Raw genomic sequence first — 25,320 nt, forward strand, 5'->3', positions numbered from 1 at the left:
ATGTTATAATACAGGTTTCAAACAATGATACATAGTGGCTTTCTGAATTTCTTGGTGCCTGCCATCTCCTCTGAGTGCACGAGCCAGCACTTTAACCATGTTATATTCCTTTACCACTGGTCTGTTTTATGCTTGATTCATACTTTTCACATAATATTTTTCTGTTCTAGAACAATCTTAGATATGCTTTCTGATAACATGTTTTATTATAAATTTGTTGGCATTTCCAGCTTACATCTTGATCCATGAGAAGAGGAGCTGAGTGTATGGGCCAAGAGAATCCACCTCCTTTACTCATTTCAGATTATCTGTTTTTATTGCCAGTATTTTACACTTTGTTTGGCTATGAAAAATTGTGGTAAAGACCTGCCTTTCTGATTGCTCTTTGGATCAAATTAGTTCATAACTTCCAAAGTTACTCACTCAACTGTGCCCTGTGTTTTTAATGTTTATCTTCTCCTACAGGCTTTGCCGCTCTGCATTCATTTTTGTAAGACTGACCAATGTGCTTTGAACAGTTTTGCCCCCACACCATTCAGCTGACTTGTGGAACATCCACTTTCAGCTGTTTTAGCATATCATGCTGCTATGCCATTGGTAACATACTTCAACTCTTGTCGGCACCTGAACTCTTCTCCTCTTACTGGTTTCCAACTTAGATGTTTTTCACCATGCTGTTGTACATGCTTTTTATTATCATTGAGAAAGGCAAGATTAAGACATGCTATGGCTCTCTAAGTGAGCCAAGATTAAAAGGCTCAATCACACAACTCATCCAAAAAAACCATATTATTTTAACAAATGACAGTGAAAATAGGAGTAAAACTTTATATTTGAATATACACTTTGCAAAATTTGTAAGCAAGCATGCAATGTGACTAGCAGATAAGTAATCATATGCATCAGAAGAAACCTTCAGGATATTTCTGTCATATTAGAATGGTAGTATCTCAGTCTTTTCCCCCCTGTTGCTTTGATTTTTAATAACGACCTAAAACTTGAAATTTAGTTGTTGTTTATAATCAGAAAGCCAACATTTTAATTTGCCCAGCTTGAGCATAAAATTATCATTGAGGAATTATTATTTGGCATGGTATTGCAATCATGGCAGAATCCATGGGTTTTAATTTTAAAAGACTGAAGCATACTGAATAACTGATATATACAAAAATGAAAAGAATATTCAAAAATATTTGGAAAATTATGGGAAAAACACATTTTTCAAGTATTGAGAAACTCCAATAAGAAGAATCCTGGGCAGACAAGAATTTTCACAGTTCACAGGACTTATTCTGCACAAAATATGCATGTGGGTGTTTTCCAAAGAAAACAGGACTATCTGTGTCAAAATAGGGCAGGGGAACAGGAACAGCTTTGGAACAAGCAGATCCAATGCTAAGTCCACAGAATGCCCTGCCTGGGGAGGTTCTGATTGCTGCCACTGGTGAAACAACTTGTGCTGGAAGCTGCCTACCTGGGTGCAGCAAGTAGCCCCTGCCACACCTGCCAGTGTTCTTCTCTGCCAGCAGAAAGGCACCAGTGTGGCAACCTAATTTGTTCAAGCCATCAACATTTTTTACCATTAGCACTCACTCGTTTCAACCATTTCCTCTGTATTGCTTGTTCTGCTCTTAATCATCATATCCATGTTCTGCTTTTTACAAGTTAAGGTTTTTTTAATATATATATATATATATATATATATATATATATATATCTCCTAATGTTATCCGTACTCATTAATTCAGGGGCAGTGACTGTTGGCATGAACTTGTGGTACAAATCTGTTTTGCTTATGTGTTTCTAAGTCCAAAAGCTTGCCTCAACCATTTTGTGGTCTTTGCCTGACTAAAGTTGTCAAGTGGAGTTAGAGAAAGGTTCCCCATCCCTTTAATTGTGTGTACAAGTGGGAATATCAGCAATGACAAGCAACATCTATTGAAATTCCCTTTTCTTCACAACCATTAAGGTCATGAGTCCTCTTTTATTTCACCTGGTAACCCTATGTGTGATCCTTAACATGAGCTAATTTATCATTAAAGGTATCATGCCAGCATTAATTTATACTGTGATTGAATACATATATGTTTTCATTCAAATCTCACTGACTTTAATTGTCCTTACTCCTGAGTAAATGGGAATGTGACCACAACCTTAATGTTAACTTGTTTAACATTAGTTGTAATCCTCCACCTTCATTTAATGCTCTCACACCCTAGAACAAAAGTGGTTTCTCGGACACTTTGTTCCAATGTCAAGGGGATAAAGTTAGAAAAGGTAAAGTGCAGAATGAGCTCACACTCATTAGAGGTTAAGAACAATAAAAAGGGCCTTTTTAGTATATCCATATCAAAAGGAAGAAGAAGGAAATGGTAGGGCTACTGCGTGGAAAAGATGGTGAAATGCTAACAGGGGACAGAGAAAAGGTGGAACAATTCAACACCTCCTTTGCCTCAGTCTTCTCAGAAAAGGAAAAGGGTGATCAATCTGAGATAAATGGAGCAGAAGACACAATAGAGGAAACACAACACAGAATAAGTAAGAGGTTGTACAGGAATACCTGGGTAATCTAAATCAATTTAAGTGTCCAGGACCAGATGAACTACATCCAAGGGTATTAAAAGAACTGGCAACTGTAATCTCAGAGCCATTAACTAGCTGGAGCACGTCCAGAGGAGAGTAACCAAAATGGTGAAGGGTCTGGAAAGCATGTCCTATGAAGAGAGATTTATAGAGCTGGGAATGTTTAGCCGGGAGAAGAGATGGTTAAGAGGTGATATAACAGCCCTGTTAAGTATTTGAAAGGGTGTCATATTGAGAGTGGATCAAGCTTGTTTTCTGCTGTTCCAGAAAATAGGACCTGGAGCAATGGATGGAAGCTATAGAAAAAGAGATTCCATCGAAACATTAGAAGGAATGTCCTAACAGTAAGAGCTGTTCCCTCGGAGTGTAGTGGAGTCTCCTTCTTTGGAGGTCTTTAAGCAGAGGCCAGATGGCCTTCTGTCAGGGATGCTTCGATTGTGAGTTCCTACATGGCAGAGGGTTGGATTGGATGGCCCTTGTGGTCTCTTCCAACTCTATGATTCTAAACTGTTCCTTCAGTTAGTAAATTTGGGTGCAATCTATCTTAAGCACTTTTCAATTCTAAGTTAAATCAGGAAGTCTCATCTTGCCCTTAACTCTTCCACTAAAATTAATGGAAGCTAAAATATACCTGTATTTACCTTTTTTGCTTAATAAACCAAAGTTTAGTTGCAGTGTTTTGAATCTATTTGTTGTTCTCTTTTCTCAGTAGCTCTAGTGAACCATTGCTTTTTTTCTTCTTTATGGTGGTCTTTCAGATAATTAAATATATATTTATATACTCATGTGCTGTTAGGGCTGGCAGCTTCTGAACTGACCCTTTAGGTTTGTCTTTAACAGCTATTTGATCTGAAAAGCTTCACCTACTGACTCCTGCACATCAAACTGTTATTAAAAGGCATGGGAGTCTGGCAGGCTGGTTTGCTTGTTTTTCCTAGCCTGTTGGAAACTCTTTGTGTCATTCTGCCTAAATGCTTCATAATCCTTCTTATTTTTCTCTAAATCCTCTCTAGATTACTTGTATCTGTCTTAAAACACTGGTGATTTAAAGTGGCCACAGTTCTCTGCTTGAGGTATAGAGACATGTTTTCATTACAACCTGTGGTTAAGGTCCAAATGACATATAACAAAGGAGATTTGTTAACAGGATACCTTATGGTTTTTTTTTAGTTTCCTTAGGCTAAAAGCTACCAGGACCAATCCTAGAGTCGTGAGCAGACAGGGGGGTTTCTGCGACATAAATATAAGTACATTTACATTCACACACACACACACACACACACACACACACTCAGACTTTTAAAAAACCACCTTCTAATGAAACATTAAAGGTTATGGCAACAGATCATCTGCATCATGTCTAATTTGGCCCTTATGTGTCATACTTAATTGTAGCAAAACAGCATATTCTCTCTTTGTTTTACATCATTCTCAAAAGGCAATGGCATACCTAGATTCTACAGTCCAGAGACTTAAGTCCCCTTCATATCTTATCTCCCAAAATTGGGTTCTATCAGTAGAACAGGAAGGACCACTGTTTCCATAATTATGTTCTCTAGCTCCTTGTCCATGGTCCATGAACTATGATTCACTCTCATCTACTGAAATCAGTGAGATGTACTGTGCTTTCCTTTGGCTGGCCTGCTCTTCAAATTTGCCATAATTATAAAACTAAAAGCAGCAACAAATGATACAAAGCATAAGATTAAAGAACATTGCTTGAAAAACAAGAATAGTACCTTAAACTAGCCTGTGTGATCTGTGTGAACAAAACTACTTCTGCCTGCTCACAAAATAGATGTTTTAGTGGGTGGTGGCTTCCATGATAGTGGCCTAGAGAATCTGATCTGGATTTTAGTCTGACCTATCAAGGAACTATCCAAAGTGTGGAACCCTGCCCCCAAGTTAGGTTCAGCATTTTGGATAGATTGTCTTAAGTAGTTTGGTCTAAAACCTGGAACAAATTTACTGCCTGGTTGGCATAAGAGGCACCAACCACCATATGAAAGAGATTGTTTCCTACTGGTGCTTCTGGCAACAGATAGCAGGACTATGCTGTCCTGTCTCATATAACATAAGTTCAAATGGCAAATAATAAGAGAGCAAGTGACTGGCTATGAAACTGTAATCCTTTGTACCCATTACCTGTATAAAGAATGCTCCATAGATGGAAATAGCAGAGTTGTACTGCTGATACAGCCCACACTACTCCTCGGCCCCAACTCTTCAAAGACCACAGGCTGTAAATGGATTTTTGAACCAGAGAAGGCCTACACATGTAGAATCCTTCATGGACATAATCCCTGCTCAGTGTCCTCCCTTTCAGTGCATATATTCCTGTTTTTCTCCATTGGACTCACTAATGAAATGCTGAGAACCCTAAACTAAAGAATTTCCTGTGGAGTGCCACCTGTTACTGCTGCACATTTTGACAGTAAGCCAACAATTACCACTCCTTCTATTACTGAAGAAAATAATATTTCATAAAATACTGCAGCCCAACTCCCAGACAAAGAACATGAGTCGACTGCATCATCTTTTCAACAGACATCAACAGTCAATGTTACAGTCCACTTGGTTCTAAACATAAACTGTATGAAATATTTAGACTACTTGTATTATCACCAGCAGTAAAAGCATCCGTTAAACTTCAGAAGCCCAATTTAAAAAATATTTAAAGGAGTACCAGGCATAAAAATTTTAAATGCAGCAATACACAAAAGCAGTTAGAACAAGATAAATTAGTTTAGGATATACTTCAGTGAAGTTTTATTCTGTGCTTTAAAAATGTAGTGTGAGGTGGTTTGGACATTTGCATACCAGTGATATAATTATAAACCATTTGAACCCCAGTTTGGGGAAAAGGTGCAATATAAATTATATAAGAATAAATGGTCCTATGCTGGAATAAGAATATCACTGGTCTAGGTGACACTAGGTCTTGGGATGCTGGTCTAGGCAGGGACGTAGCTGGGATTTTGGGAAGGGGGGGGGGGTCCAGACTAAGTGCCACCATTATAATGGGGCTTGAGTGTGGCGGCGCAGCAGCACACACCATTCATTTTCCTAATGGAAGGGGGGGGGGTCTGGACCCCAAGAACCTCCCCCTTGGCTACGTCCCTGGTCTAGGTGACAGTGGTCTAAGACACTGACTCTGTTGATTGCAAGATCGGCAGGTTGGCAGTTCGAGGCCTGAGTGCCGCATGATGGGGTGAGCTTCCATCACCAGTCCCAGCTTCTGCCAACCTAGCAGTTCAAAAGTATGCAAATGTAAGTATATAAATAGGTACCACTCTGGTGGGAAGGTAAAGAGTGTTCTATGCAATCATGTTGGCCACATGATAACAGAGTAGTCTCTGACAATGCTGGCTCTTTGGCTTAGTAATGGAGATGAGCACTGCCCCCTATGGTCGGATGTAACTTGACAGCCTTCTCAATGGGGATTATCTTTACCTTTACCTTAGGTGACACTGTATGGTTTAGTTACTGCATAATCTAGAACAGCTGCAAGAAATGTGTATCATTTTGAGAATTCTGTTTGTTAATTTTGCTTTGATTTAAAGCAGAACACCCTCAAATATGAAATCTAAAGCATAAAACCTCCAAATAGGAAATGTCTGTCTAATGGACAGGTTCCCCCACCCAAAGAAAGAGGGTCTCTGGATTGTGATATTAACTGCCAATCTTCTTCTATGTCTGTATGTATTTCCACTGTACCTAAAAGAGAAGTACACTTGCATCTCCTTCTTTTTCATATTTTAATTATGGTAACTTGGGCAGTGAAGTGCTTTCTTTAAAGCTGATCATTTAAAGAAGAACCAAGTAATGGCTTCTCCCTGTGTGTGTGTGTGTGTGTGTGTGTGTGTGTGTGTGTACACAGCACAATCTGTATTGCCCTTTCCCTTTCTCTTTCCCAGTTGCCATTAGTCATCATCATTATAGGGACCTGTAAACATTTTTGCAATCTGACATGGGTGGTCTGTTATGATCATGATTCTTAAAGTACAGGAGATGGCAGGAACACTTACTGAGCTGTGCAAGTTGCTCCCTGACATATTATATGTGTCTGAGAACATTTATACATCTTCTGACTGCACTAAATAGTGATGCACTGACACACAAGGTCATAATCAATGTACCAGAAATTGTTGGGTGTTTTTTTCTGACATTAGCGCTGGCACTGTTAAAGGCCTAAAAGCAACCTTTCCTGTCTCACAGAACTCTTGATTCCCCAGGAGAGCCTAATAATGTGTTTTCAAGTGGACCTAGTTCTACTGATCTTCTTTCACTAGAGAGGTGTAGAAAAAACAGTGCTATTCTTATTGGCTAGGAAAGGAAGTTCCAGCATGATGAAAGCCTGACATGGGGGTTGAGATTTAAGCCACTAAGCACCAACTGAACAATATACATTGTCATTGTTTTGCTGGACAGGGCTCTTGATATCAGTGCTAGCACACTTGTGACATACAGAAGCATTTTTCCTGTCTAACAAAAAAAATCCACAGGAGGAGATTGGCTAGAGTTGATTTCCCACCAACCAATCTTCCTAAGTGTCTTTCAGTTTTATCAGGATGGTACTGAGTGGAACCCTCAAAAACAGCAACTTTGATACAGATATCCATGTGCAGCAGTATAGCTCTGATCAATTTGCAGAAGTGATCCACATTAATGTGGGACATGATAGTGGATCTTCAATATCTTTGGAATGGAACCATGGGGTTTGTTCATTTGTTTTTAAATCTGCTTTTGAGCACCTTTTTGTTGAATTCCATCTATTTGGTGGTTTGACTGTGTGGACAATTAATGTATCTTAGGTTATGTATATAATTTTAACATCTTACTAAAACTCTTACCTTCAGACACAGAAACATATTCAAAAAACCCATCTGTATGAGTAATTTGCCCTTGCATAACTGAAACTTGAGAGGAAGCATCTTGAAGTTACAAAAATGATTTATGATGGTTTTCTATCCACTACCAAGGAAATGATGCTTAAAAGGTTTTCATATATATATATATATATATATATATATATATATATATCTCACACAATTACTTCTTTCAGAAAATAGGATATGTTCTGAAAAGATTTAAAAGAATCTTCTAAAAATCCATCCATATTACTGTCTAAGCATGAAGGATGAACTTCCTTTTTCATAAGGCTTGCTGGACATTGTGCCTGTAAAAGTGTGTGTGTGTGTGTGTGTGTGTGTGTAATTTTCTATTCTGCATAACTACCATATTTCAACTTCAGAAAAACACAATTTACACTGGTTATGACATTTCCAGTAAGCTGAGAAAGAACAGTATGTTGCAAACTACCAGTCTTGCTGAGCTATTTGCAAATATCCATCACTATCAACTCAGTTAAAGCCATGATCTACATATTCCCAGGAGGGAGCTTTTGAGCTGTCAATTTTGCTTTAGAAAAACTGCTCTCATGCAAAATAAGCATGCATGTCAAGTACAACTGTTAAAAATCAGGCTGAATATTGAATATCTCGTTTAAATTAGCTACAAAACTAGGAATAGGGCATTATTTTATTTTTAAAATTGTAATTCATGTTGTGAGAATAAATATACAGTATTATCTCTTTTGTATTAAGGTTTTTTTCCCTTCAAAGCTACATTTAGAGATCAGACAGACAGACAGATCATCGGGTCTTATCTAAAGTTATAAGCAACACATTGTTTAATAGATATGAATGCTACATAAACATTACAACTGTGGTTCACCAGAAGAAGAAGAAACCAGTAATGATAAAACTGAAAGCTTCATACTGTTGATTCATGCTTTTCTCTGTGTGTTCTTCTGATCATTCAGTACATCACAGGAAACGCCTGTAAGGCTTTTGCACATAAATATATGTATATATGTTTAAGCCAAAATGTACTTTCCCAATGTCAAACTACAATTTAATTTTGACAAGACTTCAAATCCGGTATGGCTGATAAGCATTATAGTATTCAGCATAATAGGTACATAAGATTCAACCATATGGGCCTTAGAAACATTATGCAAGTATGTCATGCATAGACCACATTTCTTTACATGTTAAATGCCATAAGAAATTCACATGCATATGGACAAAGCTCTGATATACCACTGAACTACATTGCTATTTCAGTGGCCTAATACCCATCAAAACAACAAAATCAACTTCTTAAAAGATGATCCTTGGCAATCCTACAACAGTATAGTTCCTGGGAAATCAAGGGAATTGCACCAAAGGGTAAGGATGTATAAGCTTAACTGAAACATTTTTTCCTTTTAAAACTGCATATGAAAATGTATTTATATCTTTAGTTATTTATCAGATTATTTGTACAGATGGGCAACAACTGCATGTTAAGCTTACTCCCAAGCAACTGTAACATGCCGAGCCTTCTCCTGAAATATTTGAAATACATGCACAACCCTCTTTCTCACTTTAGTATTAGCAGTGTTAGCAGAACATACTGGTGCTCAGTTAGCATTACAGAAAGACCTGCAAGACTAAAGCTTGCTATTCAGTTAACAAGGGATATGCTGGCCATTAGCAAAACTGGACAAAGAGGCTATTTTCTGGTACAATTGATCTGGTACACTCAGAGGACAATCTCTGCTGCAAATGCAACTGATTTGCCCTCCCTGAGAGCAGTCAGGGCCTAAAGTCTAATTAAGACAAAGGTTTTTAATTAAACCTTGGCTATGCTTTAGCAGGCTTTGGTGTGTGCCTGTCCTTGATAGTGCCACTTGAGGTGCTCTCCTTCAAGGGACAATGAAGCAAATGTTTTAAGACAGTGGGAGAAGGTGCCTTGTGCTATATTTCTTCGACTACGACATTTTTTCTAATGATAGCACTAAAGAAAAAGTGTTGAGGAAAGACTTTTTTGTTGTTTTAATTATAGCACTAGAGCAGAAAGAAAGACCGTCACAGGAAACTCTCAGATTAATTCTGGTATAGTCAGAGCCCTCAGAATAGGAATATTTTATTCTGGAAAGACAGAGCACTCAAAATAGAGATAGTCTATTCTACTAGATTCTTAATTACAAAGGGCTATTTTCAGAGAACAGACAACATGATGGACCTTGGGCCCAATCCATTACTCCACAAGTGTAACGAGAACCTTGTGCAGAAGATTTGCTTCAATCCAAGACAGGCATACATGTAGAATCATGTGTTTCAGTATCAACAGTACAGATTCTCCTGTTTCAGGAAAGCTTCCAAAATCTGACTCCTCGAGTCTAGACAGTATGAAGGAAAAGTCTTGCTCATACAGTCTTAGAATTCATTCCCATCAGTTTGTAAAACCCCTGAAAGCTTTTTTTTAAAAAAACAAAACAAAACAAAAATGAGCAAACCTCAGTCTGTGACTTCATTAAAATGAAGAGTCTTGAAAATAACAGGAAGGCAAGCGTCTGCTCTGCACATTTATTTATCATGTGAAAATACACCAGCCAGTTTGGAAATTGTAAACAATCCAGACGTTACACATTCAAATCTTTCATTTTAAAAAAAATCTGCAAAGGTAGATAACTGTCAGGATCAATTAGGGAGGGCTTGCAATCCTCTAAGCCTAAGACTTCTTTATGCACTAGTCAACCTTTTCCACTCTTTCCTCCCCCCCCCCAAACTTTTGAAGATAAAGAAGTCAAGTAAAAACAAAAAAGAGGGGGGGGGGTAGAATTGAAAAATCTCCTCATCTCCCCATCCCCCTGAAACCCGTCTGAAAGATCTTATGCAATCAAGGGCATAGTATTTTAGGAAGCAGAGAAAGGGGGCAAAGGATCCTTGTTGCTAAGGAGACATGACAAAGCTGAAATTCCTACATAAATTTGTCAGGGGACCCAGGGAATCAAAATAAAGCTCTCCCACAAAGTTTGCTTGGACTCCCTGGTAACTGAACAAAGAAGTCAGTCTTTAAAAAGTAAAAGCATGGACATAACTGAAAGTACACCTCACTAAAATCCAAACGCTACTTAATGGAGTAATAACAAGTGCAAAAGAAAGAAACCAGCTTCTGCTGTAGTCCCAAAGCAAAGATTCCCAAGAACAAGGAAAAGCATTTTCAGAAAAGCAAAGGCAAAGAGCCATAAACACACTCCAGCCCTACAATGGGGCAGTTGACAGAATAAAAACCCAAAGTTTTCTCTTCAGTTTTTTTTCCCCAAAAGAAAACAAAGAAATAAATGATTCAAAAGCTGATTTGGGGCTTAAGGAGCATGAGCTACAGTTTGACTTGTAAATGTTTCCAAAGGAGATTAGAGATTGTGGAAAATAAAAACCTTTTCCAAAAGGCTTTTTGGGGGAAGTTGGACCAGACTGAGCTGATCACTTCAGGGAGGGATGCGATTCCATTTGAAGTCCAAGTGCTGCTTATTTTTCATTCATTTATGCACTGAAACAAACTGCTAACTCAGAAATGCCAACAAATACAAGGTGGCATTTGACAAAGGGGGGGGGGGGGTAGGAAAAAACCTGTGTATGTTGTCTAGGAAAATGTCTCAGCAGAGACTGCAGAGAAAAGCACTGGGTTAAGAGACATTTCAAAGAGAAGAACGAAGCAAGAATTGCTTCTGGTGTTAACTCCAGATTTAAGGCAGCAAAGAAACAACTTTTCTGCTAGCTGAGGACTGTCAGCTGGCTACATAGAATGCTAACCCACACGGAAAACTACAATTAGCTCTTTCCTGAACCACCTCCACACCAAAAAACAGGGAAGATCCAGGCTCCTTGCTGGACTACATCAGCAAATCCAAAAGACCAAAGAATTACCCACTCCAAATGCGTTGCAAAAACCCGCCCTTTTTTCCATCCCCTGCCATATAGAGGTTTCCAAGAGAGAGACAGAAAGAAAATGCAAGCTGGGTCGCTTTGTGTCTGGACAGGTGGGCACTAAACTGCCTGCTCTCCAGTGGGGCACCAGTCCAAGGGCTACTGGAGGGTGACAAAGATGGGGAGCTGGAAAAGCAGGTGTGTGTGTGTGGGGGGGGGGGGTGGATACGCAGTTAGACCAAAAGAGAAAAAGATATCAGCCTGAGCAGGAAGAACAGGAGGCCTCGAGGCACCAGGTCCTGCCCTAAGCATGGTCAGCCTTGGTTAGTACTCAGATGGGAGACCAGATGCTGCAGGCTATATATTTCAGAGGAAGCAACTGGCCAAGCCAACTTGCCTTAGAAAATCGGATGAAATTCATAGGGTTGCCGTAAGTGGGGAAGGCACACAGGCACACACACACACTTCTGAACAGACAACACAATCCTATGCAAGCTTCCTAAGAAACACCTTTAAAAATCATAGGGTTGCCTTGGGTCGACAGGTGACTTGAAGGCACGAAGACACACAAGAGGGAGGGAGAGAGGGGCATCTACAAGGCTCCTGCTATCGAAATGGGGACAGGGAAGATATGGGGCGAAGCGGAGGATAGTCTAACCGACAAGAAAACAGGCTTCAAAAAAGAAATAATAAGGAATGACACGGCTAGGAAGGGAAAGGGGGCAGGAAGGTTCCTCTACACTGCAGAAACCATCCGGTTTGACCCCCTCACTTTAACTTCCATGGTTCCGCTATGGGTCCACAACAAACTACCATTCCCAGAATTCCACAGCATGGAGCCATGGCAGTTAAAACAGGGTTCAAACCGGATTATTTCTGCAGTGTGGACGCGGGGGGGGGGGCGGTGCAGAGAGAAGGGGAAAAGGCCATCCCAAAGGGATCTGGGGGCTGTGGTGCAGTGGGTGGGGTTGAAAAGGCCACAGTTTGGGGGGGGGAAGGAAAAAAGAAGGGGTGAGCGAGGGACTGAAGCGAAGGCAGCCAAGCCAAGTGCCCCTTCCCCCTGCCTTCTTTCCCTCCCTCCCTCCCTCTCTCTCTCTCTCTCTCTCTCACCGCTGTTCAGGGTGGTCTTGCAGCGCCAGGTCTCGGCGTGTCCGAGTTTGGTGCAGGACTCCCAGAGGGAGAGGTAGGACTGGTGGTCGGCGGTGACCCAGGCCGGGCTGAGGACGGCGCCCAGGTCGAGGCAGAGGGCCAGGAAGATGCAGACCAGCCCCACCAGCTTCAGCGGGGTCAGCACCGACACGCGCACCTCCTCCATGCCGCTGGCGGCCGAAGCCATGGGCCAGGAGACCCTTCCCAGAGCCCCAGGAGGAGAAGGAGGCCAGGGCAGCTCCCCCAGTCTCTCCCTGCTCCCCGCTTCTCCGAGCCCAGCAGCAGCAGCAGCAGCAGCAACCCGACACTCCTCCTCCTCCCTCTTCCCTCCGTCTGGGGAAGGGGCCGGCCGTCGAGCAAGGCGCCCACGTCACTCCCGGGCTCCCTCCGGGGAAGGGGCTGGCCTCTCTTCCCTGCCTCCTCCCGAGCAGACAGCTTGCTGCCTCCCTCCCGCCCCACAGCTCCTCCATCTCCCCCGGGAAGAAGGGCCAAAGCCCCCTCCCTTTTCAGACGGCTTGAGAAGCCCGAATTGACCCTTTTTTGATAGAATCCACGGAGAGCTCCGCTCTGCCCCCCCAACAAACTCCAACTCCCAGAATTCCATAGCCTTGAGACAGACAAGGAGCTAAAGCGGCGCCAAACCGGCTTATCTCTCCAGTGTGGATGCAGCCCGCGTCTCCTTATTCCCTCAACCCACTTCATGGTGGCTCTTTGGGCTTCTTCTAGGCTTTTATATATATATATATATATATATATATATATATATATAAAATCACTCGTGATTTCATATTTGTTTGTTTGTTTGTTTACACCAGCTTCACCAGAAGGCTGGAAAGTTCCAGAAGAAAAGCCAAAAGGGAAGCCAGCCCTGGCCAAAAGATTCTGGGACGTCGGCTTGCCCTTTTCTCCTCGCTCTCAAGTCTCTCCTGAGCCGCTTCCCGCCATCCTTCTCCCCGCAGCTGCCTCACTTGGCTGCCTTTAAATCTCTCTGGTAGGTGTGTAAATGTGATCCCAGAACCACCAGCCCCCTTCTCTCTCTCTCTCTCTCTCTCTTATTTTTGTCTGATTATTTTAGACTGCTGCAAACTTTCTCATTTGGGGCTATGTCCCTCCCACGATTTGAAAATCCTCAGGGCCCTGGAGGTGCTCAGTAGATGCCAAATAATAACTGTGTCACTGGAAAGATAAAAGCGAATCCTGCCACATCCACACTGCAGAAACCGTCTGGTTTGACACCAATTTAACTGCCATGGCTCCCTGCTATAGAAGTCTAGGAATTGTAGTTTGTTGCGGCACCAGACTGGATGACAGGCATGCCTCCCTTAACAAAGCTTCTGACAAAGAAGGCTTTTTAGTATAGCCCAGCCTATCCCAGACCAGACCTCTCCCCCCCCCCCCTTTTCTCATCTCCTCTCTAACTGCAGGAATTTGGGGTTTTGTTTTGCAACATTGGCACTGGGGGGATAGTGAAGGAAGGATGGAGAAAGACTGACTTTCAGTGTTGGGTTCAAGCAAAGTGTCTGGAGTAAACAATGCAGTGAAGTTTGCGCTAGGAAAGAAGGGGATTCTGCTCAAGGGACTTTGGCCTGAACAGACAGGCCAAAATAAAGCTGCTTCAGGTCGCTTTGGAGGTATGCTGTTTAAATACTGCATGTGCCCAGCTTCTGGCCTCTTAAGATGTGTTTGTCATTTAAACAGCATACCTCCAAAGTGACCCAAAGCAGCTTTATTTTGGCCTGTCTGTTCAGGCCCTTTATCACACAGGGGAAATAGGGCAAAATCAGGGTTTAAACAGCCAATTATCCCATGCAAAGTGCGATACCACATTTAAGATTTTCACACAATGTCTGTATCAAAGAAGCAATAAAGAGGCAGTAAACAGCAACAAATTGTTCACAGGTAAATTCCACAATATTTAATAGTGATGTGTCTGAAAACCTTCAATGCGATATCGTGTTTTGCACAGGATAATCACCTGTTTAAACCCCCAATTTTCCCCATGTGATAAAGGCCTAGGAGATTCTTCTGTAGGTGTGTGTCCTTGCTACAACAGGCAAAGTGAACAGCTGCCTTCAGATCACTTACTGAGCCTGTGTAGACAGCAAATAGGAAAAAGGCCGGTGGGGGGGGGGCAGATTAGCCTGCCTCACTAGCTACCATGGCTTGATGGAAAGAACATAGATAATATAAGTTTTGTGACTAAAATGGAAATTGTAAGAAAAATAGGCTTTTGAAAGAAAGAAAAAAGCACCCCATGATGTATTTTGGAAGAAGCTTTTCTCTAGAAGTCTAGAAGACTCAAAATATTTTCATATACTTATGAAGGAACTAGACAAGATCATAAAGAGCAAAGATATACAACTAAACACTAAAGTAAAAGTTGTCCAAGTCATTGTGTTTCCCATTACCGTGAAACCATGTATGAGCTGGACTGTAAAAAAAGGCAGATAAGATGAAAATCAATGCGTTTGAGATGTGGTTATGGAGAAGAGTGTTGAGGTCAGCCAAGAGGACAAACAAATGGGTCCATGAGCAGATACATCAAGAAATATCCCTGGAAGCCAAGATGATCAAATTGAGGCTGCCGTACTTTGGACACATCATGAGAAGACATAATTTATTGGAAAAGACAATACAGTCGGCCCTCCTTATACGCGGATTTGAGCATCTGCGGATGGCAAATCAGGAAATTGTCCCCAATGGCAGTGTGCGTGCACGCGCGCCACCATTGGGGACAATTTCCTTCTCCTCCCTCCCTTCCCTCGCTTCCCTCCTCCCTTCCCTCCCTGCCTCCCTCCCTTCCCTTCCCCTTACTTACCTTTACACTCTCATCGCAGCAGCTTGCCCATTGCCGCCGCCGCTGTGGGGGAAGCCAGGTGGCAGTGGCAGCGGCAGAGGCCAAGCCTTGGCTTCCTCGCCACCGCCAAGAAAGGGCGCGATGGCGGTGCTGGAGGCCTCTTGGCCCCCAACAGCAACGCCACTGGGCCTTTCCTGCGGTGGCGGCGAGGAAGCAGGGCTGCCACGCTGGAAGCCTTCCAGGCCTCCCGCGCCGGCATCCAGCCTCCTCCAGGCCTCCGCCGCTGCAGAAGGGCCAGATACCGGTGCTGGAGGCCAAGAGGGCCCCAGCACCGACACCCGCCCCTTCCGCAGCGGCGGCAAGGAGGCCAGGTGCTGGCACTGGAGGCCTTGAAGGCCTCTGGCGCTGGTGCCCCCCGCGCCTCCTCTTCCCCACCTCCGCGCCTATTTTTTGGAAGAGGAGGCACGGAGGGCAGCAGCGCCAGAGGCCTTCAAAGCCTCCAGCACCAGCACCCGGCCTCCTCCAGGCCTCCGCGACCACGGAAGGGCCAGGTATCGGTGCTGGGTCCTCTTGGCCTCCAACACCTCTACCCAGCCCTTCCCCAGCGGTGGAAGCCGGGTGCTGGCGCTGGAGGCCTTGAAGGCCTCTGGCGCTGCTGCCCTCTGCGCCTCCTCTTCCAAAAAAAAAGGCACGGAGGTGGGGAAGAGGAGGCGTGGAGGGCAGCAGCACCACAGGCCTTCAAGGCCTCCGGCGCCGGCACCCGGCCTCCTCAGCGCCCTGGAAGGGGTGGGTGTCGGTGCTGGGGCCCTCTTGGCCTCCAGCACCAGTATGCGGCCCTTCCACAGCGGCGGAAGCCTGGAGGAGGCCGGATGCCGGTGCTAGAGGCCTTGAAGGCCTCCGGCGCGGCAGCCCTGCTTCCTCACCGCCACCACAGGAAAGGCCTGGTGGCGGTGCTGTTGGGGGCCAAAAGGCCTCCAGCACTGCCATCGCAACCTTTCTCGGCAGTGGCGAGGAAGCCGAGGCTTGGCCTCCGCCGCCACCACTGCCACCTGGCTACCCCCGCAGCGGTGGCGGTGGAGGCCAAGCCGCTGCGCCGAGAGAGTGAAGGGAACTAAGGGGAAGGGAAGGGAAGGAGGGAAGTGAGGGAGGGGAGGGAGAAGGAACTTTTGTCCCAATGGTGGCGCGCGTGCATGCGCGCCGCCTTTGGGACAAATGGGACTTGAGCATACACGGATTTTGGTATACGCGGGGGGGTCCAGAATGGATCCCCGCGTATAACAAGGACCCACTGTAATACTAGGAAATGCAGAAAGCAGTAGAAAGAGAAGAAGACCAAATGCCAGGTCAATAAACTCAATCATGGAGGTCACAGGTATGAAAAGACAGGAGGAACTTACTAGAACAGTGGAAGTAAGGGGTTCTTGGAGATGACTTGAGGGCAGTTAACAACAAGTTCATAACAACAACCAGTGCAAGGATTACCTAACCTTATTGTTTCATTTCACATGCACATATTAATTTTGAACAAAACGTTTCTGAAACATGTTAAACCTGTGTGTGTGTGTGTGTGTGTGTGTGTGTGGTGCAGGAATCTATCCCAATTCTTTTCATGTCATTTCTACCCAATTCTTGGTTGCATCAACAGGAGTATAGTGTCTATATGAAGGGAAGAGATAGTGCCACTGTTTTCTGCATCGGTCAGGCCCCACCTGGAGTACTGTGTCCAGTTCTGGGCACCACAATTCAAGAAGGGTATTGACAAGCAGGAATGTGTCCAAGGAGAGTGACCAAAATGGTGAAAGATCTGGAAGCCATGCCCTATGGGGAGTGGCTTAGGGAGCTAGAGATGTTTAGTCTGATGAAAAGAAGGTTAAGAGAGGGCATGATAGCCATGCTTAAATATTTGAAGGTAAGCCATATCAAAGGGGGAACAGTTTTGTTTTCCATGGCTCCAGAGACTAGGATAAGGAGCAGTGGTTTCAAAGTACAGGAAAAGACATTGCACCTAAATCTCAGGAAGAACTTCCTGATGGTCAGAGCTGTTTGACTGAAATATGCTGCCTCAGAGTGTGGTGAAGTCTCTTTCATTGGAGGTTTTTAAACAGAGTCTGGATGGCCATCTGTTTGGGGTGCTTTGATTGGTGTTACTGCTGGGCAGAGGGTTGGACTCAGTGGCCCCTGTGGTCTCTTCGGACTCTATGGGGTTTATCACACGTAGGAAAATTGGAAGTTTAAATGGGATATATCCCAAGAAAATTGTACAATTACTAGTAAATCACAATTAAGATTTTCATACACAGTGCTCATTATCCTGGGAATAACCAGGGAATAACCAGGCAATAAACAGCAACAAATCATTCATGGGATTTCCCCATGAATGATTTGCTGTTATTTTTTGCCTGGCTAGTCTTGGGTTAACGGTGCTTTAATTGGTTTTGATTGTGATGTCGTGTGAAAAACGTTATTGCAATTGTGAGGTTTTAGCAGGATATTCCCAGGATAATGTTACTTTAATTATGACATCATGTGAAAATCTTAATTCGGCTGTCAAGACGGATCTCTTCAGGCAGGCCTTCCCAGACTGAAATATCCCGGCCTCAGGATCTCAGGATTCCCCCCTCCTCAGTAATGTCTCCAAAGCCCCCTTTTCTTTAGAACTGAAGTTGCAGTGGTTTATTGGTTGGTATTATTTTGTTTAATTTATTGTTATTTTAACTAGTTATTGTGGTTTTAAATTAGATATGTTGTTTAATAACTTTTTAACGGGGGAGGGAAATATATTGTTTTTATGCTGTATGTTATTTTAATGTTGTAAACCGCCCGGATTGGTTCGCCACAGGGCGGTATATAAATAAAATTTATTATTATTATTATTATTATTATTATTATTCACGAATGCCTGATTTTCACAGGATAAACGCTGTATACACTTCCAATTGTCCCCATGTGATAAACTCCTACGGTTCTATGATTCTCCCTCTGGTACCAAAGTTTCTGTTTATGAAGGACAGTCCAGGTACACATCTACTTTATTAACTGAAGTATACGTGTATAGTGTTTGTTACTCAGTATTTGATGTTTTCTGAATCATGCACATAACAGTCAATAATAATAAAAGCAGCACACAATAAAAACAAAGAAAAAAGATTGTAGCACATAAAATCAAAGAAAAACCTCTCTGCTAAATAAAATACTTATCAGATCTCAAAGCACTGAAAACAGTTATTTAAATGCTTGAGAGAATGAAAAAGGATTCACTTCTATTAATTGCTGGCATGCCTCTTGGAAATAGTGCTTCACAGACAGTTCCACTAAAAGGGCATCTTTGGTAACCACCTTTCTCAATTAATTTGCAGAGGCAACCAAAGGAGAGCCTCATTGGATGACTTAGGGTCTGATTAGTTAATCATCATCATCATCATCATCATCATCAGTTTATGTAAGGTTTTAAACGTTAAAATAAGAAGCTTATACAGAATCCTAAAAGGCATGGGTAGCCAGTGAAGAGATGACCTAAACAGCAGGCTGTTGAATGGAAACCAAAGGACTAAGGGTGAAACAATGGGAGCCCCTTCAAAAGAAGATTACGATAATCAAGGTGGAAAATAATCAAAGCATGAACTAAGGTTTTAGCAGAGGAAGAAAAAATGGCAATGTTATAAAGAAAAAAATGACATGGGTTTGCTGCAGCCTGAATCTCAGGAGCAAAGGCAAAGAAGAACAAAAAATAAAGCCAAAACTAAGTGCTTTCTACACAGCATAGAAGAGAAAGGGGGCATTCACACTGGCAGCATTGCACTGGAAGGAACTGGGCAGATTCAGGGGGCCCCGTCCCAAATCTCTCCATTAGCAAGTGCCCACTACAATTTGAGGGGCGTTTAAACCCGAATGCCTTACTCAGAAATCGGGTTTAACTTGAAGGCGCCTGCTGTCAATCAAGCGATCGTCATAGGTGACATTTGCAGCACTCATTGGGGCATGTTTCCCCCTCCTTTTTTTTAAAGAGCCAGGCACAAAATGCACCAAAATGCACACATTTTGTCAAATAAACCTCTTTTGTGTGTATGTGTGTGTGTTGTGGGCATCTGGGTCAGTGCAGGTTATGATCTGCCCTTGGCCCCATTTTCAACCCCAAAATGCAAGCTAATGCATCCTGTATCCCCCACTCCTTGCCACCCCAGAATGCCTCTTACACATGTAATAATAATAATAATAATAATAATAATAAATTCCTCACCTTGGAAATACCAGAAAAGGATGTGATTGTCATGCATTCTTTTTTGCTTTTAAATGGCTACCCCTGAATTCCTTAGAGACAGTAGCAAAAGCATGTATCATTTTGCCAATTTAAAGAGCAACAAATGTAACATTCGAATTGTTACATTCATTCCCAATTCTAGTCCTTTGCAACATTTCCCCTTTGCTGGAAGCCCGCAAATGAAAGGGAAAGTTAACAAGCTGCTAGCCACATTCTATCCATCTATATATCTGCCTGAAGAGAGAAAAAAACGTGCATATTTTGTCAAAAATAATTTTAAAACATAAAAAGGGGGGAAGGTGCCTGATGGGAGCTCCATTCATGCCCTGCCTTTGACCTGACCTGAACCGACCCTTTTCCTCCTGCTACATTCTCTTCAGAGGAGCTTTGCCATTGCCTTCCACTGAGGCTGAGAGAGAGTGACCTATCAGTCACCCAAAAAATCATGCGCATAAATTGTCAAAAATAAAAGAGGCTGCTTCTGTTGCATCCTGATTTCCCTACATCCCCCAGCTTAGCCCCACAGCCCAATTTCCCTTGGCAAAATTCCACCTCCTCCTTCCTTCTGACCCTCCCCTCCCTCTGAGGTGCCCTGAATTGACCCTTCCCCCTTTCATCCTCCTCCTGCTGCTCTGTTAGAGAATGCCCTCCATGGCTCCCTTCTTCCCACGGTTCCTTCATCCTCATCCTCCTCCATCACTTTCTCCACTCCCCCCCGCCAGCCCTTTGCAGCCCATTCACCCTGATTTCCCCTTTTGCCTCCTGTCACCCTTTGCATCCAGATTCCCCTTTTTCCTTTGGCTCTTTCCTCCTCCCCCTCCCCTCGGAAGAGGGGAGGGAATGCTCTGATCTCTGCCCACCCTCTGACCTTAATCCCTCCCTGAATTTGCTCCGATCATGATCGAGGGCAAGTTCATATTTCGCGAAACCCGGGTCTTTTCAGAAAAGACGGATTTTAGCCCGATTCCCGATAACCCGCACTAAGGGGCATTTCCTTGTGCAAGCCTCAACATGGATTGTGACAGAATCGGGCCCAATATGAACTTCATGTGGAAGAATCGATTTCAGAACCAGGTTAAAAGGTAATGTTAATGGGCCCAAAGTCAAAGACCTGGCCTCAAGTTGCATTGTCTTTAATAGTTAAAACTAGCATTTTAAAATGAGCACAGAACTAGATTGGGAATCAGTGCAGATGGCAAAATAGTGACACAATGTGCTTATATAGTGAGTCAGTTTGCAGAGTAGCTGACATTTTGGACTAAGGACCAGTACAGACAGCCCTAAAAGGGTGGTTTTGATGCCACCCCTTTGAGCACCAGATTGGAGACATGACAACTGCATGCTGTGGCCCCAATCCAGTGTTTTTCCAGCTCAAAAAAAAAACAGTACGATGACGTTGCTTTTTGGGGCAGAAAAAAGCCACCCTTTCCACCACAGTGGCAGCAGTGTGCAGCGTCTGAACACCACACTGCCAGAGCGCCACAACACTGCCCACTGTCTGGTTGGGCAGGCAGTGTGACATCTAAATGCTACACCCTCACACTCCCCCAAGCCAGTGTTTACTGCCGGTCTGTTTTGGCTCAAAGTTTCCAGACCATTTTCATAGGCAGCACCAGATAAACTGTATTCTGATAATCCAAAGAGTGGGTCTCAAAGTTGTCTCTGTTTAGTCAGGCATCTAGCTGGCATCTCAATTTAACTTGATAAAAGGGCTCTGAATCACCAAAGCCACCTGTGCCTCTAATGAGAACTTCCAAACTACAAATCTAATCCTTTGTGTGGAACATTTGCAACATCTTCCAGGAAGAACACCACTTAACCAGGCAAGTAAACTGCACATGACCATTATAACCATCTTGTCTAGGCTGATTATCAGTTTACTAATTATCATCCAGCCCATTACCCTGACCAAGCGCTGGTTGTTTTCTACTTTTTGATAGCACCTCAGCCCTCTTTAATCTCTCCCAGTGGTTTAGCATAGATGTTGAAAAACATAAAACATAGCCTGAGGATAGCACAATTTGCTAATAGCACAATCCTCACATGTTGATATTGACCATCCAAGAAGGAACAGAACTGCTACAATACAGTACCACTACATCCCAATGCTCCCTGTCCCCAAAGAAAGCATGGTTGGTGGCACTGAAAGCTACTGAAGAAACAATATGCTCATACTTCCCTGTCCCTTTTGGTGCAACAGAGAATAACCAACACAGTTCCAAAGCCAATGCTAGAAACAGATTGAAATCAGTTTGATTCAGAGCTGATGAGACACCAAAGTTGTTTGTAGAGCAGAAGCCCTCATGGAAGGAAAATGTGTAACAGACCAATGAAGACAACACCAGCATTTGAGAGCCACAGAATTTTGGATGACTGTTGGTAGAAAATATGAGAAACTAGTTGGGTAAAGAAACAGAATGATTGAAGGATTCAGTACTTGGGGCTTGTGGCAGTTCAGGTTTCAACAACTGCAGAATTTGGAACCAAGAATTCTGACTGGTTTAGCTAAGTGAAGGCATATTACTGTAGTGCTGGGGAGATCTGCAGAATTTGCACATTGGTGGCCTGTTTGTTTCCAAGACTATTCAAGGTGCATTTAAGATACTTAAATGGCATATGAAAAAACATCTTCTCCTGTATCAGTGTGCTTCTGCTGTAACACAGTCAGATGAGACACTTCCCCAAATACTATAAGCATTGGCATTATACTGTTTTGGTACCAAGTAAAAACAAATCACGTTGCCCAAGCATTTTAACTGACTATATCATTGGCTGTATGGTTTCATGATCTTAACCCACCAAAAAATTAAAAAATAAAAAAAAAAATCCAATAAGAAGAGAATGCTGACTGACTATAGAGAGATAAAAACAGAAAACTGGTTGGGCGGGGGAATGGGGTATCATGAGCAGTTGAATGATTGGAGCACTGAACAAAACCACCACAACATTTGGTAGTAGGGTCCCAATTTTGAACTTTTTATTGTCATTCTATTATAGTCAGTGTCAATCCTCTCCAGAATCTATGCAGAATCTCTCCACCTCAGGCAATGTCATTCTCTCTAGTTTTTTTTTAAAAAAACCATTTATGCCACACTAGAGTCCAGACAGCTTTGTTCTACTTACATTGTATTATAGACACCGTCAATCTATCCTCATTTGCTATGCTTGTCATGCCTTTTCATCATTTCTTCTATTTTTTAATATGCCCCAGAGGCCCCGAATCCCTAGTAGACTCAAATCAATTTTCACAGTTTTGAAATCAATCCATTTTCCAGTTTACCCCTACACTTGTTCTTGTCCCTTCCCCCACATTGCTTTTTAATTTGGCCGCATTCATTTCTCGAGCAATTTGCTCAGACAAAACCCAAAACCAAACACTTTCTGATTAAATCCGCAGTGCTTGCTTGGGAGTGATTCCAACTTGGCTGAGAGGCATGCTAGATTCCATGTCATGTAAGCAATAAACACTTCACCATGCAAACGGATGCTTCCTTTGAAGGCATAGCCAAGGCAGCCTTTTATAAGGGATTTCAACTCATCTTTTAAGAGTGTGATTTGACCTTCACAGCACCTCTGATCTGAAGCAACTGGGATGAGTAAAAGTCAACTCATGTGCCAGCTAATCAAACGGCTCAGGCTTGGCTTGGCCAAAACTCTGTACTTATTATTACGTGAAAGAATCCACCCAAGACATCTTGAACAATGCTGGTTTCAGAGGCTTGTCACAGTCTGTTTGAGTTCTGATGAACCGTTATTTCTAGGTCAGTAATGAATCTGTTTTTGGCAGTGCAGGGAGAACTAATATAAAGACCACTGAAGAAAACAAAAGGCAAAAGAATGTATTTGAAGCCAACAGTTTCCAGCTGTTTGTCTTGATTCAAATGTAATTATTTTCCAAAACAGCAAAAGAAGAGACACAAAATTATGTTTCTGGGTCAGGGTTTGCAGTGAAGTATGTCTTACTAATTCATTTTCTAAGGCACAGACATCAAATAGCTGTTTTGGCTGAGAATATTTTCTGTCCCATAGTACTGTTCCATTGACATACAGTATTCAAAAACAGGGCAACAGAGTAATGAATTTGGTTCCCATCATCATCATCATCATCATCATCATCATCATCATCATCTTATTTCCTTCCTTTCTCCCAAAATAGGGACTCAAGGGGGTGAACAGCAGATTTAAAACAATATAATTTGAAAACTGTACAGCATTAAAATGTATAAATGTAAAATTTTAAAAAATTAAACCATTTAAAAAGTTAAACAGTAATTTATCTATCTATCTATCTATTTATTTATTTATTTACAGTATTTATACCCCACCCTTCAGCCCTAAAGGCTCTCAAAGCGGCTTACAATTATTATTATTCTTAATTAGACGGTTCCCTGCCCTCAGGCTTACAATCTAAAAAGACATGACACAAAAAGAGAAGAGAATGGTGGTGGGGAAGGGGATCAGGTCCATCAGTTCTTCTCTCCTTCTGAGGCCTGGGCCAAGGCAGATGGACTGGAGGGAGGATGGCATTGGGCCTGCCCTTTCACTCCCTCCCAGGACGGAAGATGACAGCTGGCAGGGAGGGAGGGCTCTTCTTCTTCAGGCCTGATGGCGTTGGGCCTGTTTATGCACAAAGTAGAACAGTCAGTTTGATCATCTTGGCTTCTGAGGAGACTTCATGCTTGATTTGCTCTAGGACCCTTTCATTGGGCATTCCAGGGTATTAAACTGTCAAGGGCTATCCCTTAAACTGCTAAGGGATATGTTCTTGTTTTTCTTAAGTAGGCTAGGGATCAGTCTGACCAACCCTAAGCCTAACTCAAGACATTATTCCATTTGGTGAAAGAGTAACAGTGGGCATATTTGCACCCATAGCCTGCCCAACCATATAGGCAAACGAGTTGATCTACTAGAAATGCCAAATTAGATGGAAGTGCTTTGTGCATTTTGTGTTTGTGTGTGTGTATAGCATAAATATGTCATAAAATTATCACTCATAAGAAATATTACTCATTTCATATGGAACACAGCTGTGCCAAAACATAGCTTCAAAAGACCAGTGTCTGACTTTGTGGCTTGTAGTATGTGGAACTTTCTGTTATTTCAGTGTTGGCTAGTTGCACACTTGAGTCAGTGTTATTCACTAGTTAAAGAAGATGAAATACTCAGGGCTGTTTTATACAACACAATTATGTTGCTTTGATTTGAGATGTCATAGCCACATCCTATAGAATCCTGGAATTTGTAGTGCAGAGAGAGGCATTTGCAATTCTTAAATAGATACCTCTAGGGCCTCCTTAAACTACTAAACCCAGGATTTTATTGCTATATTTATTGCTATAGTTTATTGCTGTCTCCCCATACAAACCTGCTAGAGCCCTAAGATTTTCCGGGGAAGGCTTTCTCTCGGTCCCCCCACCATCACAGGCTCGTGTGGTGAAGATACAAGAGAGAGCCTTCTCAGTGGCTACTCCTGCCCTCTGGAATGCCCTTCCACAAGAAGATACTAGATAAAGATTACAGTGAGAGGCTTCTGAGTTACAATTTATTAGCAAGTTCCATTCTATCACCAGAGGTTTCAACTGACATTATGGTTTCTTATCACAACATGGATGAGATCCAACATCATGCAGGTGAAGCATAATGTGCTGCTCATGCAATTTCATGTATCTTCCCCCTACAAAAGGCATGCTTCAAATGCTGGAATATGCTGCCACATACAAAAACTGAAGGACAGATACAGGAAGCATGTAGCTACAGTTCTATAGTCAAGATAA

General features: G+C 42.7%; 1 protein-coding gene across 1 annotated transcript in view; it reads right to left on the reverse strand.

Moving 5' to 3' along the window:
• Positions 1–12,877, reverse strand: part of LOC149319487 (transmembrane protein 47-like) — a 51,005-nt gene extending 38,128 nt beyond the window's left edge. The window contains exon 1 of the mRNA XM_089511820.1: positions 12,453–12,877. Coding sequence (XP_089367946.1) covers positions 12,453–12,678 — 226 coding nt within the window. The 5' untranslated portion in view covers positions 12,679–12,877. The remainder of the gene's footprint in view (positions 1–12,452) is intronic.
• Positions 12,878–25,320: the final 12,443 nt, after the last annotated feature.

This window comes from Sceloporus occidentalis, unplaced genomic scaffold (assembly GCF_023333645.1).
Source record: "Sceloporus occidentalis isolate IW3139 unplaced genomic scaffold, rSceOcc1.0.p SCAF_2, whole genome shotgun sequence".
Classification (NCBI taxonomy): domain Eukaryota; kingdom Metazoa; phylum Chordata; class Lepidosauria; order Squamata; family Phrynosomatidae; genus Sceloporus; species Sceloporus occidentalis.